The sequence below is a fragment of the Pleurodeles waltl genome, chromosome 9, assembly GCF_031143425.1.
Source record: "Pleurodeles waltl isolate 20211129_DDA chromosome 9, aPleWal1.hap1.20221129, whole genome shotgun sequence".
Taxonomy (NCBI): domain Eukaryota; kingdom Metazoa; phylum Chordata; class Amphibia; order Caudata; family Salamandridae; genus Pleurodeles; species Pleurodeles waltl.
In genome coordinates, this window is record NC_090448.1 from 939,133,120 (window position 1) to 939,153,680 (window position 20,561).

A 20,561-nucleotide genomic window follows, 5' to 3' on the forward strand; every position below is an offset into this window, starting at 1 on the left:
GATTTGTTAGTAGAAAAGCAAACAATTTGCAAAAATAAATACAAAAAAAGTGCCCATTGCATAATATATTCAAATGACCTCTTTGCACTTGTTCGGGAAAGCATTTAAAGTTTGCTTTTAGCCATCTTATATGACGTAATAATGAATTTAGATTTTGTTGTTCTAGAGATTTGATTTTCTGTAGGATGGCTGTAAGTATCATCCTTGTTGCTGATGGAGAAGCATAAACTTTATAAATTAGGTCTAAAAAGACCAGTTGATGTCCAAATGTTTCCTTTCTATTTTATTATATATTTTGTACCCTCAACTCTTCAAAGTGAAGACAGAATCATATTCTCAAACATTTCCCTATTTTGGGTTATCAAAATTATCAGCTTGACACAACTCATTAACAACACCTTTCCTACAAGCATTTTGTGATATTTTTTGTCGCTCCCTCAGGGCAGAGCATATTACAAATGATTTTCAATATTTCTTTTACTGCTGTAAAGGTGCGTATATAACCTTCATATCTACATTTGTATGATCTAAATACAATTTGTTTCAGGTGAGAAGCAAAGAAAAATATAAAGAGAAAATGGAGCAACAGAGGACAATTCTAAATTAATGAGTAACTGTTTAAATGATACCCTTCTACGACAAAATATTAACGTTCAGATTATGTTTCACATCATCTCAGTTGGTGTAGTATTCATTTTAAAACCAAATGGTGGATTCATTTACGTACACAAACTATACAGGGTTTGATTACATAACCACAGTCAATGAATAACTTCCCTCAAAGACACACTAGTCTGGATAGTAACCATTTTCGTTGCTATTTACCTAGGTCTTCGCCTCAGCTATTTGTATTGTTTAGTTCTTTTGGAGGAGAAACCTGAAACCACATATTGTTCCATGTTATTCAGTGAATTAAGGGAGAATGTGTAACCTCTTTGCTATCTAGTAGCGATTTTGGCATGGTTAATACTAAAAAAACATACCCATATGGTAATTGATGAGGTGTGCCCCGTGGCGTGAAAACATGCACTGGAAAGGTTGAGTGTCTGCAAAGGATAATGAGTTCATATAGCATTTAAATCCAGTATCCTCCTATAATGTTAATTACGAATACAGCCAGCATAATGATGATTTCCTAATATGTGGCCAGTCTTAAAAAGGTGCCAACTGTACAAAACATTTTTGGGCTGCAAACAATGATTCAGACTGTTGCAACTTTCTGAATAGGTACAAGCCCTATTTTAGGATTCTGTAAAATATTACTGACTCCCATAATGGATTTGGTATTTCATAAGGAATAGCTATTTGGAAAAGGCATGCTGGGGCATCCCTTCCAAATAGCAATTCTTTAGGACATGCATTAATGTTTTGCGTCTGACATTTGGTTGCAAAATATTAAAGATTTACCAGCTTCCAAGTTGGGTTGATTAGGCATTTGCAATAGTGGAGGGGTGCTCTGGGGATCCCATCCCTATTATCAATTTTAAAAAGTTTGTTACGAAGTGGTTCAGGGGGCCACTGTCAACTTTTAAATAAACATTTTAAAGCAGTAAAAACACGTTTTTGCTTCCACATTGGTCTCCCTTATGTAAACAGGCTGCATTTCTTAGTAAAAAAATATTTATATATTTAAATGTGATCACAGACGTAGCCAGCAGACCCAACTATGCCAACCTGCGATGGCATCCAATTGGAGTAGGTTGCAAATTGTGACCTACCTCACTAATATTCATGAGGTAGGTCAGATTTTAACCCACCCAAATGGAAAGTTTGTGAACCACCTGTTAGTACATAAGTCAGTCCAATACTTGTAAAAAAAAAAAATACGGATCACAATTTGCGATTAATATTTTGCCACCAGGGTTGTGTACATCAGGCGTGTACATCAGGCCCCAAGGAATCTTTGAAGTCAAAGATAATTTCAAACGTGTACTTTAGTCTGCACAGTTCAGTAGTACCTGCTAGAACTCTGTTGATAAAAAATAGAAATTTATTTGGCTGTTAACCATAAAGGTTTTTGAAGCAGATTAATATAATAGACATTCATTTGGGAATATTCTGGCTCTTATGTCTCAAATTAGGGTACGGTAACACCTTTAGATCTCATTGAACCAGTTTCTCTTAAGATGAGCCGTTTATATGAATTTGAGAACTTGATTCTGACTTAACTTTGAAGTGCTGAGGGTAGAAAATAAATAATGAAAAATAAATATTTGGCCTTCAACTGGTCTTAATTTCAAATTATGCAAAGTTGGGTTTGAGGTGGTCAAACTTTCAAATTTTCCTTCCTTAATTTATTATTTAGAAGGTATGTCTTCATCACATACAGTTCATACTTTGTATTTGACGCAACAGGTTCCCGTATTCTTTGACATTAGGGACCAGCACTTTTATATTACAAAAACTAACAAAGTAAATTTACTACAAATGCTGACTGGTGTATTGCAGATGCTGGGAAGAAGCCATGGGAGAGAAGCAATTCTGTTGAAAAACCTGTACCGTCATTGCTATCTAGGTGAGCTAAATTCTTTCTGTGTTGTCTAGACATGCAAACAAATAATATAACCTCTGAGTGATGAATTCATTTGCTGTCTCATTCCATTGCCATAGAACTCCACCAGTGGTGAAGAGTCCAGAAGCTAAGAGTCCCATACAATCTCAGCCACCTTTTAGGTACCAAAGCGTGCTCCAGCATTTTGACTGTCTCACCTTGTCTACTTGAAAAATGTGCTGTTCACTGTCCAGTATTTTCAACTGTTGTGCATTGTCCATGTGGATCACATTTTATTTTGGATTTGTCATTCTCCATTTCCTTGCAGCACCTAGAAAATCTACATAGCATATATTTATCCAGCATAGCCACCACAAAACTGTTAACACATTAGGGTGAAGGGATTGACTTATTTTGGACACTGAAATAATTTTGAAAAACGTTTCCCAATACATTTTATTTTAAATATTTTTAGGACTGCTTATTGTAACTATTTGTTACAGATGTTAGCTTTTAGACTGATGCTACATTTCAACCCATTGTCATGCTACTCTCTTAAATTTGCCTGTGTTATACTATCTTCAAGCCCAGTTGCTTGCTGTTGTGAATATTAGAACACATATGTAATATATTGTAATATGCTTACTGTTGCAGAGACATCATTTGATGTGACCTAAAATTGCCTAGTTAAAAAGAGTATGACTTATAAATAAGAAGAACAAACCTATACATGCCTCATGTACGGTTGCAGTTAAATGAAGGAAATCTATTTTCACTAGTGAGCACATAAATATTGTCCTTGTGGCCTCACCACAGCTAGGTGTGAATTCTTGGCTTATGATTCCTTACTTTTTAGCCTCACAACCTGAGGTTTTGTGTACGCTGTTTTTGTCTCGCGCAACTTACATCAGTAGAAATGGTCAACACATAAAATTGTCTGTTCTTGGTATGAATTCCAATACAAAAACACTGAAGGCAACAAAACACTGGCATCATTTAGAGGAGGACTTGATACCACTTCTCCAACTGGTCTGTCATGCATTTTCTATGGATGTAGGGTTTATATCTCATGGCAATAATATCACTTGAACTACATCAGCCTACCACCATGTTGTAAGTTTAGTATATAATTACTATTCATAACAAAATACCTCCCACGGTAAGAGTAGGTGAAGTTAAAAGTAGTATGTATATCTCACAGTGTAGCAGTAAATCAATGTAGTGGATGTCTTATTACGGTATGTCACTATTAAGTTCGATTAAATAACAAACAACCATTTTAGGGTTACCTGGTCCAAACACAGGTGTGTTCTTGGCAATTAGACCCGTGTTCTCAAGATATAAAATTAATTGTCTGCAATAAACATAGTTCCAAAAAACATTCCACATGGTAAATTCCAAACAGAAGAAGACATTGTAAAATAGTAACCCATAGTTACAATTACCAGTAATCAGATCCTGAGCTTAAAAGGCCACATGCTAAAATGAATATCGAGCCAAGAACCCTGTGTTGGGATACCTTTATATGTTTCCATTTTCTGGTTCAAGCCACTAATATGTAGTTAGTATGTTTTTACAATAAAGTCAATTCTCTTTGGTGGGTGTGGGAACGGGTAGCTTTAAAGATGGCTGAATGTGCATTGCAGTGACTCTAAAGACAAATCTTGGGTACTGAGTAAATGTGCGTGTAGTAGCTTTCCCAAAAATATGTACTTATTTCTAGTCCCACTCACTTTATACTGGTACTGAAAGTACAAGAAAAGGAGGTTCAAAGCATGTTCCTGACATCTCCACCACCCCCAACTCTGGAACACTCCACACCCCAGTTCCTACCTTTCTACAGGCTTCTGAATATAGAGCAGTGGTGTAATCATATTACTATGTCAGTATGATGGCTTAATGTCATATACTGCCCCAGGCACCAGCACCTCCCTGTGGCTATTCCGTGTATAACAAAGGGGGAGGGGGGGGCGTGCAGCAACCCTCCTGAAGCCTATTATGGCCCAGGGGACTGCCACAGACCAAGGCTCCTGCTACCTCCTGAGGAGCCCACCTTTGGGAGGTAGCCATTTGCTTTTGCTCAGCGGGAGCTTAGGCAGCTCCTGCCAAGCAAAAGCAAACATAACTCCACTCCCAGCAGTCGGGAGCGTTAAAACTGTTCCTGCTTGCTGGGAGTGGAGTTTTCATCTCTTAGATAAAAAGATTGCTCCTGCCCATAGGGAGCAGCATTGTTAGTAGCTCCCTACATGCAGGAGCCATGCCTAATCCCGCACGAGAGAGGGGGACCACCACTTTCTTGGGGATAGATCAATTTTTTTTACGGGGAGTGGCCCGGTGGACCCCCCCCAGGCCCTGGGAAGAACCACCTCCCTGGGGCTACATTTAATAAATATATGGGGGGGCTGTGTGGACCCCCCTCCTGGGTTACAGCACCCACCACCTCTTCAGGGCTACCTTAGAAAAGATGTTGGTGGACCACACAGACCCTCCCGGCCCCAGGCACCACCACCTTTCAAGGGCTAAATTTATTAAAAACATTGGTTGGCTGTGCAGACCCCCCTGGAACCTGGGGACCACCACCTCCCCAGGGTTACCTTAAAAACAAATGTTGGGGACCACACGGCCCCCCTTCCCGGGACCACCACCTCACTGGGGCTATATTAAATATTTGGGGGGACGTACGGACCCCCTGTGCCCTCAAGACTGCCACCTTCCTGGGGCTACCTTTAAAAAATTCTTGGGGGGGGGCACGTGGACCACCCTCAGGCTCCGGGGGACCACCACCTCCCCGGGGCAATAAGTTAAAAATACTTAGGTGGGCGGGCTGAATCTGCGGGGGGCCACCACCTCCCCGGAGCTAATTCTTCCTTAAAAATGGGAGGTGGCCCATGCAGCCCCCTGCCTGTGGCGATTTCAGCCTCAGGGACGCCATCCCCCAGGGCACAGCCACATCCTCCTGGGTGCCCTGGCCCCACCTAGGACACTCAGCATTCTTTGATGATGACCGGGGGGGGAGCGTGTAGGCTCCCAGTCACAAGCCAGGCCCTGTGCCCAACCCTATTGCTGCACATGGCCAAAGGCAGGAGTTCTGTGCCCTTAGGTGTTGGGATAATTAGGTTTAGTAATAACATCTTACTTACATTAAAGACTCTAGAAACTTACTGAAAAATCTAATGGTTAAACTCATTTTATAGTTCAATTCACCAGTTATAGCTAATTGCAGTAACTATAACGTGCACACTACTTGCCCTACTTATGACCTCACATCATGACATGTTCTCTGGTATCATTGATAACATCACTGATGACATCTGAAATTACTTCATTAATGGCATCACTGGGCAAGTGAGCAAGTCAGTCACTTCAGTTAACTATAGCTGCTGAATTTGAAGACTTTGTTTTAGTTGAAAATGATATTTTTAACCAACCTTATCACCTAATCATAACCCACTTTAACCTACGGCTATGGCATTTACACTAAAAATAAAGAACATCAAGGAAAAACAAATAAGTTATAATTACATTAAAGTAAAAAATAGGGAAATTAAACAATATTATTTTATTGTACTTAGAAATGAAAACAAAGAGTCCTGTAACCGAATATGTGTTAGAAACTGTGGAATAAACCATATCAAATCCCAGTTAGGGAAGAATGTTTAAAAAATGATAAAACATACCAAATTTCACAACAATTAATAAGAACATTTAGGTTTCTCAGAAATGATTTTTATAATGAAATTATTGTCTATGAATACACACAACGTATTCCGTACAAGTGGTATACATATACCATTCATTGTGAACATTTCCATATAATAGTTTAGGGGAAGTGGTTTCTCAGTAATGGTATATCATGAAAATTGTTTTGTGAGAACTCAGACAACTCTTGTAGGGAAATGCTGCAACAGCACAGGCATCCTCCCCTCCATCTCTTCCTACCTGCCTTGACAGTTTCCTGTATGGCCAATCAACCCTGTTTCTTGGAAGTGAAGCACTGAGGTGAGTGAATGACTATCCTTTCTTCCAGTGCTTCTGAGGATGATTCCTTTTACACAACGGAGATTGTAGACTGGAAGAAATGCTTCAATTAAGATAATTTCTTCTGATAGCTTGGACTCAAGATTGGCTCTATAGCAAATGCTGGTGTCCAATAAGAAAGTGAGCTAATTTGCTTAACTTAACTAAAGAATGACACTTTCTTACTTCCCAAATGGTAGATGTACCTTTGCATTGTGTCATGAATCTTATAGGACATGTAAGTTGGATCAGTCCAACTGTTCTGCAAGGCATTGACTTTTATCTCCATTTCTAAAATGTGACTGACCCGTGATGAACACTTTATTTGCTCCAAACCAATATTGGTCACCCTCCATGTTTCTCTATCCACAGCTGATTTTAAAGGTCAGAATTCAAAGTAGGATTTAATTCAGTGAGTAGAACAAATGCTTCCTGTTGTGTTAGTAAACAGAACCACCTTATCCGCTGTTCCAGAAGCTCTGATTTCCATAGTAATTTGTTTCTCAGACTGTGGTTAGTTTTCCTAGAGGCCTTTAGACTGACTATTCTTGTTGGTTGTTAACAAAAAGATTAATATCAACAACTTTACACTAGCAAGCATCATGGTAACGGTTTAGTCTTTCTTCATGCACACAAATGACATCACTTCCCTATTCCTCCCAACAAGCGAGGGCCATACAAACATACCCAGTATTCAAGCTGGCTTCTGAGGTGTGGAATTGAATGTCAACCACAACATGGCTTGTGGCTATCTATCTTGCTGGAATCCAATAATTTGTGGCAAACAGGCTCAACAGAGTTGATAATGCCTTCCACAAATGGTATGTTCCAAAGACTCCTCAGCCATTGCAGACCCAGGGCTTGATTCGCCAACTGCACTTTGAAGTAAGTGTTGTAGTTCTACAGCAGTACTACAAAACATAGTACAAAGTGCTATTCACAAACTGCACTTTTATAGTAACTTAGACTTTTGAATACGTTTACTATTTTTCAGTATTCACAAACTGCAATTTTGTAGTAACTTAACACTTGTAGTAACTTACAATTTAGTAATAAGTCTTTACCTACATTATTTTCTATGAGGGAGTTTTGCAGTACAAGTGGTGGGTCATGCGTAGTGTTGGTCTTACTACAAAAGTGCAGTTTTTGAATGCCAAAAGTAGTAAAGTTACACAAAAGCGTGCTACCTTTGTGAATCAGGCCTGTTATCTTTGGCCCTGTGTCACCACAAACAACACCTCCAAATTGACACCACTAAGTTTGCAGGACTAACAAGGATCAGTAATGTTTGGAATCCCCCCCTTCACACTAACTACTCTGTAAGCTCCCAATTTCTTTTCAGTGACATAAATATTTCCCTGGTTCCTTTGTCAGACAGTCTCCATGATGTCTAACATTTAACATTCTTTTTAAGTAGCATCCATATTCTGTAAACGTTCCTTCCATTTCTAACCATGCATGAGGATCTGTTTCCTGGTAGGCCATCTTTAACATCAAGACAACCACGAGCCCCCCAGTTTGTATGTAGAAGAAAGTTGCTTTATGTATCTCATTCTGTCTAAGTGAAGATACTATTCAAAAACTTCTCAGTTGCTAACTTGACTGTCTAGCCATTTACACTGCATCTGGCTTATAAAGATGGTAAGGTGTACTTCTGGCCAGAGCTCTTAGGTAACAGAGGACCTGTTTATTCTGTATTTTCCAGCACACCCTACTTTTAACAACACTCAAATTCACATTCACTGACCTTTTTTTATTATAAGTTATGTTAAATAAATGATTGAAGTCCCACACTGCTAGTCAATGTTACTATAAATGAGTTCTCAACAGAACTCGTTTATTGGCCATCTGACCACTATCTTGGATTCAGTGCACTCTGAAGCAGCTATATCCTACGTTCATGCTGAGCCCCACACACAAACAATGACATTCCAGAATAATTAATAGATTTAACAGAAAATTATAGTCATGATTTATTGTGTACCTTTAAAAGTGTTTTTTTTTTTTAGTGTTCTGGTTCTGTGATACAACCAACCAGTGTTGTTTACATGTGAACACTATAATAACATTGTTGCACAGAGCAGAATGAAATCCAAAATGGGAATTGTTTGAATGTCTGACCATCATTTAATGTACTCACACATTTCATGTTGCATAGGTTTAGATTCATCTATGTACAACTCTGTTTTGGCTTATGAGTTTCTGTCCCTCTTTTTATTTTGTCCCTTACCCTATAGGATGAAGCCAGTTAACAGCAGCAATGACGTATCTACGGATGCCTTAGATTTTGATCGAATGAAACAGGTGAGAAGTGTTTCCACCACACAGTTTGTTGCTTGGTGAAGACAAATTTACTCTGTAGAGGTTGTGATTCGATAGCTGTTTAGTTTCTTTTCAAACACCCTTTGAGTCCTCAGACCTTTCATCTCATCTCTATTGAGTGATAAAATGTATCACTAGTTGTGCATGGATCTTCGTACAATTCAGAATGTTCATGTAAAATGGTCTCTACATTCCTGAGTATTTAAATTTTTTAATTTGTCCAGTATTTATCCAATGCTAGAGCTATATGCTCTGTGTTCCCCCACTTTATCATTACTGAAACCTGGGGACCCCCACTCAATCAGTATTGGAATCCAGGACCCCTGACTAAGTCGGTCCTAAAAGCCAGGGACCCCAGACTAAAGATTGTCGATTATTTGAACCACAAAACAATCCACAAAAAAACAGAAACAAGCATTGATCAAATACATAAAGAAATGATAGCACGTTTAATTTATAAATGAATATTAATTTAAAAAACATTTAATTTTATTAGGAAAGTTGGATTCTTTTCTAAATTTAAGCCACACATCCTCTATAATATATCCTGTCTGATTTACTTGCACTGGTCCTACGAATTAATCTGAAAATACTAATTTCATTTTCAGTCTCCAAATTCAAATTCCTTGACATTTATAGTACATTTTACATTTTTCAGTTGTACATTTAGCCACTTGATTTATATACACTTTGTTAAGCTGTTAATATCATTTAATTTTCTAATCTGTTGCAGACTCCCAGGGGTCCTCGGACTATTGGTTAGAAACGACTGTGCTAGCGTAAAATGAGGCAACAAATAATCAGATGGGGCAGAAAACCTAGAATATGCCAGGGAATTTTAAAAACAGTGAGGTGGTGGCTACCAACCAGTATGGGCATGGTTATGCCCCCACCCCAACTGAAGGGGGTAAGAGTCTTTTAGTTCTCTCCCCACACACTAAACCATATTATCCCATGCAAGCGAGAGGACATTTGATTATTTTGGGTTCTTGGTTTTACATTTGGGCCATGAGAGCTTGTTTAACTCTCAAAAACGTCCCAGTAGGATTGGTGAGGGCTGCACTTTCTGGACTTTGGGACGCTGCCATGTAGAAAAATCTACAAGACCTAAACACATCTGAAAACTAAACATCTAGGTGAGCCCAGGTTGGTGTGCTTCACATGCACCCGCACCATTTTCTTACCCAGAGTGTCCTGCAAACCTCCAACCTTGCTGGAAATCACACATTTTTCCCACATATTTGTGATGGGACCTTCCGCAATCTGCAGGAATCCACAAAATTCCTACCACCCAGCATTGTCGCATCTATACCGATAAAAATTCTGCCCCAGTTGTCAGCCTAAAAAGTCTTTTTTCAAACTACCCTTTTGGACCCCCCTTGCATCCCCCCTCATTTTCGACATGTTTTTTGCTCTTCCCTGGCACTTGGCTCACCTACACAAGTGAGGTATAATTTTTACCGGGAGAACTTTGGGTGTCAGGAATTTTGCGCCGGTGTGGTGATCCCACACTGAAATGTGGGAAAAATGTTGTTTTTTAGTTCAAATTGAGGTTTGCTGAGTATTCTGGGTAAGAAAACATTGGGGGATTAACACAAGTCACACCTCCCTGGACTCCCTCGGATGTCTAGTTTTCAGAAATGTTTGGGTTTGGCAGGTTTCCCTATATGGCTGCTGAGCCCAGGACCAAAAACGCAGGTAGCCCACCCCCAAAAAACTGGTAGTTTTGTATTTGATAATTTTGATGTGTCCACGTTGTGTTTTGGAGCATTTCCTGTCACAGGCACTAGGCCTACCCACACAAGTGAGGTAACATTTTTATTGGGAGGCTTGGGGGAACGCTGGGTGGAAGGAAATTTGTGGCTCCTCTCAGATTCCAGAACTTTCTGTCACCGAAATGTTAGGAAAAAGAGTAATTTGGTCAAATTTTGAGGTTTGCAAAGGTTTCTGGGTAACAGAACCTGGTGAGAGCCCCACAAGTCACCCCATCTTGGATTCCCCTAGGTGTCTAGTTTTCAAAAGTGCATGGGTTTTGTAGGTTTCCATAGGTGCCGGCTGAGTAAGATCAAAATCCACAGCTAGGCCCTTTCCAAAAAACACATTAGTTTTTAATGTAAAAATATGATGTGTCCATGTTGTGTTTCCTGTTGCGGGCATTAGGCCTCCCCACGCAAGTGAGGTACCATTTTTATCGGTAGACTTGGGGAAACATAGAATAGCAGAACAAGTGTTATTGCCCCTTGTCTTTCTCTACATTTTTTTCCTTCCAAATGTAAGACAGTGTGTAAAAAAGACGTCTATTTGAGAAATGCCCTGTAATTTCCAATGCTTCTCAACACCTTATCTTGTGCCCATTTTGGAAATACAAAGGTTTCTTTGATACCTATTTCTCACTCTTTATATTTCACCAAATAAATTGCTGTATACCAGGTATACATGAAAAACCCATTGCAAGGTGCAGCTCCTTTACTGGCTCTGGGAACCTAGGGATCTTGAGAATCTACAAGCCCCATATATTCCGGCAACCCAAGCATCCTGCAGATGTAACAGTATATTACTTTTGAAAATTTGACATTGCAGGTAAAAGTTACAGAGTAAAACATGGAGAAGAATGGCTTTTTTTTACCTCAGTTTCAATATTTTTTTATTTCAGCTGGTATTTTTTGTAGGAAAACCTTGTAGGATCTACATAAATGAGCCCTTGGTGAATTCAGAATTTGTCTACTTTTCAGAAATGTTTACCTTTCCGGGATCCAGCATTGGTTTCACACCCATTTCTGTCACTAATTGGAAGGAGGCTAAAAGCACAAAAATAGTAAAAATTGGGTATGTCCCAGTAAAGTGCCAAAATTGTGTTGAAAAATTTGATTTTCTGATTAAAGTTTGCCTGTTTCCGAAAGTTGGTAAGATGGTGATTTTAGCACCACAAACGCTTTATTGATGCCATTTTCAGGGAAAAAACCACAAGCCTTCTGCATCCCTTTTTCCCATTTTTAAAATTAAAAAAATCGCTGTATTTCAGCTAATTTCTTGGTCTCCTCCAGGGGAACCCACAAACTCTGGGTACCTCTAGAATCCCTAGGATGTTGGGAAAAAAGGACGCAAATTTGGCGTGGGTAGCTTATGTGGACAAAAAGTTATAAGGGCCTAAGCACGAACTGTCCCAAATAGCCAAAAAAAGGCCTGGAACCTGAGGGGGAAAAGGCCTGGCACCAAAGGGGTTAAGGAAAACAGGCCGTATTTTAATGAAAGGCAATCACGGGCATGGTGTTCTGCTGATCTCAGCAAACCACCACTCCTATAAAGGCCTGCATCAAAAAGAGATGCCATTTGCAACCTCTCTCATAAATATTGATGAGATAAGTTGAGTTGTAACCCACTCCAAATCAGATTTTTCTCAATCAACCTGAATTTTGCGAGCAGTGATTAGTACATCTGATACATTTTATCTATGAGGAAAAAGCAGCATCTATTCCATTGAGGAACACAGGCCACTTACAAAACAAACTTTCCTTTTGGGATTGTAAACGCAGGGATGGTGGTCTCTTGTCCTTTGCTGGCTACCAGCCATGTTGGTAGCCAAGTGCCAGGGTCGCAAATAACAAACTGCCTTACTAATATTGATTAGGCAGTTGATTCTGTAACCCTCTGAGACTGATCATTTGGCAACGCAATTTATTTTTATATACGTCGCTCACAAAATGCTCAGTCGCAGGTCTCAAAATGCTGATGCCCAGTTTGCACCAACTATTCACGTGCTGCCTTCCTGTACAACAGGTCCAATGTTCTTTAAAGCACGTTAAACCAACTATGATGCCTATGTTTTGCAGTTTTGTATGTGCTCAAATAAATGACAAAAAACAAATGTAGTTAACTTGGGTCGTTCGAAATTACAGCATTTATTCCATACATTTCATAAGTCTGGAGAAAACTTTGTGATTTTTCCTCCTAAACAGCAGCAGGAGAAAGAATCTGCAAAAAAATATTTTAAACATTTTGCTGATGTTTTCACCATTAAGCGTTGAACATCCTTTCACTTACTTTGCTGAAGAAGTAAACTCAGAAATCGGTTCTTGGAATTAAAAAACATAATTGATATTTGCTTCAAAAAAATATTTTTTCCAAATAGCAACATTGTCATCATTTCCTGGTAAGCAACCAACACTATTATTAAAGGACTTCCTGCCTTAGCCAGTTCTCCTGGAAATCATTTAGAATAAATCAATAATGTTATTTCCTTCAATATGGAAATGTTATGCAACGGTGCTAATATTTACCTTTCCTTTTCGACTTCTAAGGAGATCCTGGAGGAAGTTGTAAGAGAACTGCACAAAGTGAAAGAAGAAATTATTGATGGTAAGTGATTGGAGTTCATTCTCTGCGTTTTGCTCCCAAATGTTCTCGTCATATAATGTATTTGCAACCTTAACCTTTTACAATATAGCTATAATAAAGTTTCGGAAGCATCCATTTGAATCCCTGCCTTAAAACGTCTCTGCTTCACACTGGTTTTATTGAGATAAAATGCTCAAGATGCCCAACTTCAATAGAAGCCACAAAGGTGACCGTTCATTGTTAGTGGAATTGGTGTAGCTCCTGAATATTGAGTAGGGAATACTGTTATACTCCAATATTGTAGTCAGTATATTGAGGAAAAAAGTTGAGAGGTCAATATGTACAGAGTTTATATACCTAACTCTAGCATTTGTATCTTTAGTGTGTATTTGTATATGTGTATGTGTACGTGTAACTCAAGGCATTAAGATCAATAAATGTATACTTCCTTATCTGCACTTTTCTTTAGATATGTTGGTCCTCCATATTTTGCCTACGATAGTAAGGTATCACAATGTTCCATACAATAATCCAAACTAGAACCCTTGAATCCTGTAACTCTTAGCACCATTACCGATCATCTCACATTTAGGAAACATCTTAGAACTTGCTTGTTGAAGTCAATAATTCCTCTCATGTCATGCAGCTTCCTCTCCTCCATCGCCAGCATACCGTTACTATAATTTCACATTTTACAAAATGTCAAAAAATAAATGCATTTACCTTGGGCTCATGGTACTTTAGATTATTGGACAGACTGTTGTCTGCGTTTGTAGTTTAACGCAAACGCAATCCTCTGTGGAGGATTAGGGAGTCAAATAACCTTTATTGACAGTTTAGGTGTTGAAATGGTTTACAGATGATAGTTTTCCCTAGGTTTGGTGTGCACCTTTTGGGGGAAATCTTTCAACTTTGCAATATAACTTGTAAGTCTGCGAGGGTAAGAGAATGTGTTATCCCTGCATGGGCCACTACAGGAATATCTTTGTGCCCAGGAGTAAGGCTCAAAGAGTTCATGCTTGCAGCTAAGTATACAGATTTGAAGTTCACAAATTCACTTATTGACAAGGCCAATTCATATTATTCCAAGATGTGAAAGCCTCATGCACGTTCACTCCACTGATGTTGATGTGAAGTGCCGCCATGGTACTGGAACGCCCCGTCCTTCCATCCAGAACCTACTAACCTTTGTGCAGTGGGTGTTTTGAACTTGTTACTGGAAGCTTCTTTCCACAGATGTTGGTGACTCTCTTACCCCTTTCTTTTAACGGGACCCTTACATTTTTGTAAAGGATCCGGATTGCTCAGAAATAGATGGCTAACTTACATTTGGTAGATTGATCAAAAACAGGACACATCTCTACTGCAGTCAGTGCTTTGGTCATGGTGGAAAAATGTAATTTATACAATATTACTTCTGTGACAAAAGCCTATTACCGCTATACCGTTAGTGCCATTGTGGAATGCAGGAGCTTTGCTTTTCTGCCATTTACCACAGAAGCCCCAAATTAATCTGTCACTTGATGGGTATAATACATCACCTTTTGGTGAACTAGATGTAGTCTGGTGAAACCTTAGAGCTAAATATTTTAATCTGCTTTAATTATTTTACTTACCAAAACGCTGTCACTAAAATTACGGTTTTCTTTCATACATGAGTGAAATCTTGTAGTTTTACAATGGTTTTGACTAGGACGTTGCTCGCTCGCTACCTGACTGCTGAGCAGCAGGTTTGTAAACTCATTTGAAATATTTTCCCTGATTTGCACAAATGTGTAATGTTTCTCAATTGTACTTACATTTTTAAACTTTTTCTCTCTGTTCCAGTCTCTTTTGGTTTTGGCTTCCTAAGTCGTCCTTTTAGCCGGTCATTAATTTGTATTACATTGTCATCTGATGGGAAATGCAAGTCTATACACTCAGGCGCATATTTTACAGAAAATGACAGAGCGCTATGCTGCGCAAAAATTGGCAGCGCCGCTCTCCGTCTTTTTTACAACATAGGGATGCGCCATATTTAATTGAATACTACGCACCTCTGTGTTGTCTCCTGGCTGGTGCTAAATTTGTATCCAGGGCCAACACAGCCACCCTTGCACCATGGTGCAAGGATGGCTGCTTTGAGGGGGAGATTGTTTTTGTGCAGGAAGGGACACCTCAGCACTGCCATTAATGGGTGGGTAGAGTAAGAATTGTTATCTTTATGTGGCTGCTTGCAATTTTACAGAAACCCCTGGAATTTACCAAAGTACTGTATTTCAAAAAAAAAAAAAAAGAGTTGACATTTAAATGCTGCAAATCAGCACAATGGTCTGTTAAGGGAAGAAACAGTCAAAGCTTATGTAAAGCCCCTTCTTGTACTTTCATTAGTGGGTCAAAGGATATATGATCTCTTTAAAGCTACTAATGATTTTGGCAAAATGACACCACAATGCACATTGTGGTGGCCGAGGTTGAAACTTGTATTCCTTCCCTGTGAGTAGCCTCTTAATTGTGACTTGGTTGGAAGTAGGAGCAGCGGAATTTGTTCCTGGAAAAAGGACAGGAATTGGGGAATTTCACTCGAAAATCACTAACACCAATTTCCACAGGTTATTCCCTATTCTGAACGTGAAACTTTAAATGCCCCTTAAAAGGCGGGACAATACATCTCGGTATTGGTATTACTGCACCATTTTACTGGGCCACTCAGTGACTACCTGAGTGATATTAATGTCTGTGATCTCCCTGCTGTGTCTTCGCTTCATAAATCAATCTGTTGCTTAGTAACCTACGGATAATTTATGTTTCTTGCCATATCCTACAAATGGCTCTACTTAGCACTAATGTACTAAGGGCATTTACAAGTTGCATGTGCCACTGGTGCGTCATTTTTGATGCACCAGTGGTGCAGGCTGCAGGGTCATATCTACAAGGCCATGCAAAGTCACTTTGCGTGGCTTTATATGACCTCATAGATATGGCCCCTTTTCATGCATTTCTCTGCATGAAAGGGACGTTCCGTGGGTGTTGGTGTTCCCACACAGCACCAACGGAATCCAACATATTCCCAGATTTACAAGCTTTCGTAAACCTGGGAATGCGTCTGTTACTTACGCCACTACAGGGATGGCGTAAGAATGACAACACAGAGAATTAATGTTATTTCTCCGTGTCGTCACCCTTGCACCCCTTGGTGCCCCCCTAACATCACCATATGTGCGTCATTTTTAAAATACGGCACACCATGTCAGTAGTTATGAAACTAGCTTCAGAATTTTTTATGCTAGTCCAGCACTTTTCAGATTAGCATTAAAAATGTTGACGCTAATCCTGCAAAGCACCCAGAGGCCCATTGTATCCAATGGAAGCCTCCTTTTAATGCCTGCTCCGAGCAGGCGTTAAAAGTGGCGGAAAAAATGATGCAAAGAAATCTGTCCGATTTCTTTGTGCCATTTTTTTTGCTCCCCTAACGGGGGATGCCCCTTTGCGCTACATTATGCCCCCTATATTTTATGTAGACAGCTGAGCGGATTAGTAAAGCCAGCCTTTACAAGTGCTTTAAAACACATGAATGTATGTGAAAGGGGAGCGATGGAGAGATGAGGGGCACGTTTGCCGGGTGGTAGTGAGTAAAACCGAGGAGGAGGTCATGAGGTGGGAGGGCGCCAAAATAAACTGTCGCACAGGGCGCCACCAGTCCTAAAGCCGGCCCTGCTTCGATGGACACAGTTTCTCTGATGCTCAGCTTCTTATTTCCTTCTAAGGGCTTTTTAGTACAATGGGACGTAGCAAGGAAGCATGAGAGTGGTTCTGAGGAGAGTGGTGAAAACTGACAAGTAACCAAGACACAAAGGGGGTGATTCTGACCCCGGCGGGCCGGCGGTGCCCCACAGGGCATTCTGACCGCGGCGGTTCGGCCGCGGTCAGAAGAGGCAAACCGGCGGTCTCCCGCCGGTTTACCGCTGCCCTTAGAATCCCCCATGGCGGCGCAGCTTGATGCGCCGCCATGGGGGATTCTGACACCCCCTACCGCCATCCTGTTCCTGGCGGTTCGCCCGCCAGGAACAGGATGGCAGTAGGGGGTGCCGCGGGGCCCCTGGGGGCCCCTGCCGTGCCCATGCCAATGGCATGGGCACAGCAGGGGCCCCCGTAAGAGGGCCCCGCAAAGTATTTCAGTGTCTGCTAAGCAGACACTGAAATACGCGACGGGTGCAACTGCACCCGTCGCACCCCTGCAACTCCGCCGGCTCAATTCTGAGCCGGCGTCCTCGTTGCTGGGGCATTTCCTCTGGGCCGGCGGGCGCTCTTTTGGAGAGCGCCCGCCGGCCCAGAGGAAATGTCTAAATGGCCGCCGCGGTCTTTTGACCGCGGTGCGGTCATTCAGCGGCGGGACCTTGGCGGACGGCCTCCGCCGTCCGCCAGGGTCATAATCAGGCCCAAAGTACTGCCAGGTAAAGCTCAGCTGTCATCTGGCCCCATGTAGTAAAAGTAACCTTCAGTTAGTTGTATTTTTTGGTGACAAAACAAGTCAACTGTGGGGCACACACAGTGTGTGGAGACAGATGCCGTCCCGGCGGAGAGGCAAGTCAAAGGTGAAACAGTCCTTCAGGTACCCTAGGTTCGTGTCCCTTAATCAGCTGACGTGCAACTCCTCCGCTCCCACCAGAAAACAAGCATACTGAAAACAACGATTTGCTGACAGAGTGTAGACACTCGTCCTGGGCTAGTGTTGACTCGCAGGAAGGGCTTAACAAGCAGAAGCCGTCGCAACATGGCAATTGCTTGTAGGAACGTTGGGTGAAACTCGTGTTCGCACCCTTCTGTATACCGTGCAGCATGGACCCTACTCTTACAAATTAGGGCTGCCAGGTGAAATTGTATGATGGAGCAGTGGCATATTTGAAGCCTGGTGATGGTATCTAGGAAAAAACAAACGCAGAAAGACATAACAGAGATGTACAGCACACATTCTGTCTGGAAAATGGGTCATCTGGTTAAACTTCAGAAAAGTGAACACGTATCATCTCCTTTCTTTTCAATGCAAGATGAACTGCCCCTATTCACATAACGTAGGTCAAGAGATGCACAAAGAAATGGTGCTGTGGGAGCAACAGAGAGTACTAGCTGGGCAGAAGGTGTCGTGGAAAGCAGAAAACAAGTACAGACATGGGGAAAGTGCGTTAGAGAGCGGCTTTTAAGACACTACTGGCATGCTGCTTAACTATCCAAACACAGCTCCCGGAGTTCACTGTACTGCTGTCCAAAGACAGTCGGCGAGGCAGCAGCTGAATACTTCTTGGGATGTTAAAAGTATCTGGGCAACAGTTATCAAAGACAGAGCTAGGTCGCTGATTACTGCAGGTATCAGGGATTAGGCGCCATTAGTCAACACCTGTCATTCTGTTTGGGACTTGCAACGGTACTCCAGCCTTGCACCATCTAGAGTCTTTCAATGTTGGCCAAGCTCAATCAGCGAAGGGAAAATGTCATTAGCAAAGTCCTCCAGTCGCCCGTACCGCGTTGTAATCTGCTTTGACATTGCATACCCTCTTCCCCACACCATCTAGCTTTCGCCAGAGAGCATGGAGCAGATGTCTTGGGACAGTGAATGTAGCCTTTCTGCCAAAGCACAGAGTATTGACTGCTGCATTAATTCTGTTGGTCATATGATGCTTTGAACCCAAACCTAAAAAAAACACATTCTGATTCATATTACGCAAATAGCGGTTCATGTGGTGCCCTTATGGATTTATGTTGTGCGTCCACCAAATAGGTTTCAGGTAAAGGTCAAAAAGAGTGTGTGTCCATAAACTGCATTACCATGGATTCTGAAACGTGTCATTTTATAACATCTTTGAGGAATGTTGACAGTGCGTAACCTGAACGCCCCCTATCCTAGCATGCTCACTGTTGGGTGAAGGCTTTCCTATGAAGCAAAGTACACCTCTGCATAAATACTTTTGCAACGTTCTTTCTCATGGTGTACCTTCTTGTGTTGCAGCTATACGGCAAGAGCTGAGTAGGATCAGTACAACATAGTGCCCACTCCTCATCCACCCTTCTGGAATGTGCAGCCAGTTCTAGAAGACTCAGTCCTTCCAAGTATTCCAAGGTCACGCAAACGGAAGGAGGATGACACCTACACTGTCTATGTTCTTACCCTTTTTATTAGCAGACTCTGCACACTTTGAAGCTTGCTGCCTTGGATTTGCTTCATTTCAAAGTCTTAATCAAAAGAGAGTATACAAATCAACAAATTTCCAGATTTTTTTAGATTTCATCTGACATTGCACATCCAACTCGTCAGCCTTTTTGTATTTTATATTTGCTTATTTAAATGTATTACTTTTCTTTTAGTAGTAGGTTAAGGAAATATGTGAGCCATTTGCTTTTAATAGATAACTTCAAAGTAATTTTACTGGTAGTCTGCAATGTTAAAGACCCTTTGCCAACGGAAATGTATTGTGGCATCACCAGAAAAAAACAGAGACTTGGTAATGACAAGTCAAAGGACAAATATGTGTCTCCAAGTTATCACAATATTAAAATGGTACGTCAGTGCACCACAGTATCTGTGTTCATATTGGTAATAAACTGTTTATTGTCCACACATCTGTGTTTTGTGTCTTCTCACTTTTGCGAAGTTGCTTCCTTGACGGTTAATCAATAAAGGTGCAAAACCTCACTGTTTACAGTGAAGCGCTTTCTTGTTTCAACCAATGCGCTGTGTGGTGAAAGCAGGAAATAGGGGGGAAAAACGCTTTGAACCGGTTATGAATCTATATAGAAAAACCATCAACACATATGCCCAAGGTTCATCTTTCATGTGAAATAGTCCCCTTCCACCCCCAACACTGCTTGTACCTAAGATCATTTTGCCCGTATTTGCTAGCATGTTGCGTTGGTGTTGCACTACTTTTTTGGTGCTGCTACAATGCAAAATGTTAACTGAAATTTATAAAGCCACACACAATGGTGCAATGGCGCCAGCAGCGGCACTAGGCGGAACAGAGTGCCAGGAGACAGAGGAAACACACCATAGCTTAGTACAGTGATACTCAAAGTACGGCCCGGGGGCCGCATGCAGTCCTCCTGACATTGGCATGCGCCCCCTAGGTCAACAGCAGCACTGTGCTTCTGTTTATTCGACTTGGCACCACCACTAAAAAATGTTAAATAAACTGGCAAGTATTTAATTGGAGGCTAATTCTAAAGGGAGTAACTAAGGTGTCCTGGAACTCAACTTTAGTTCTGACATCAATGCAGACCTCGGTCACCTCACAGACCAAGCAGTGCGGCCCCTGGGAAAATGTTTGTGAGTACCCATGGCTTAGTAGATATGGCACATTTCTGCTCTCTGTCAGGCAACGCAGCACCTTTGGTGCAGCCACAATGCAAAATGTTAGTTGAGAAA

At 41.1% G+C, this 20,561-nt stretch overlaps 1 protein-coding gene across 4 annotated transcripts in view; it reads left to right on the forward strand.

The window, feature by feature from the left end:
- The window catches only part of EVL (Enah/Vasp-like), a 403,985-nt gene extending 384,228 nt beyond the window's left edge, over positions 1–19,757 (forward strand). The window contains exons 10-14 of one of the 4 annotated variants that reach the window (XM_069208318.1): positions 2,449–2,515; positions 2,611–2,673; positions 8,746–8,812; positions 13,129–13,186; positions 19,149–19,757. In XM_069208318.1, coding sequence (XP_069064419.1) covers positions 2,449–2,515; positions 2,611–2,673; positions 8,746–8,812; positions 13,129–13,186; positions 19,149–19,186 — 293 coding nt within the window. In that variant the 3' untranslated portion in view covers positions 19,187–19,757. The remainder of the gene's footprint in view (positions 1–2,448; positions 2,516–2,610; positions 2,674–8,745; positions 8,813–13,128; positions 13,187–19,148) is intronic. The other 3 variants (XM_069208322.1, XM_069208320.1, XM_069208319.1) reach the window with 3 other exon arrangements.
- The last annotated feature ends 804 nt before the right edge of the window (positions 19,758–20,561 follow it).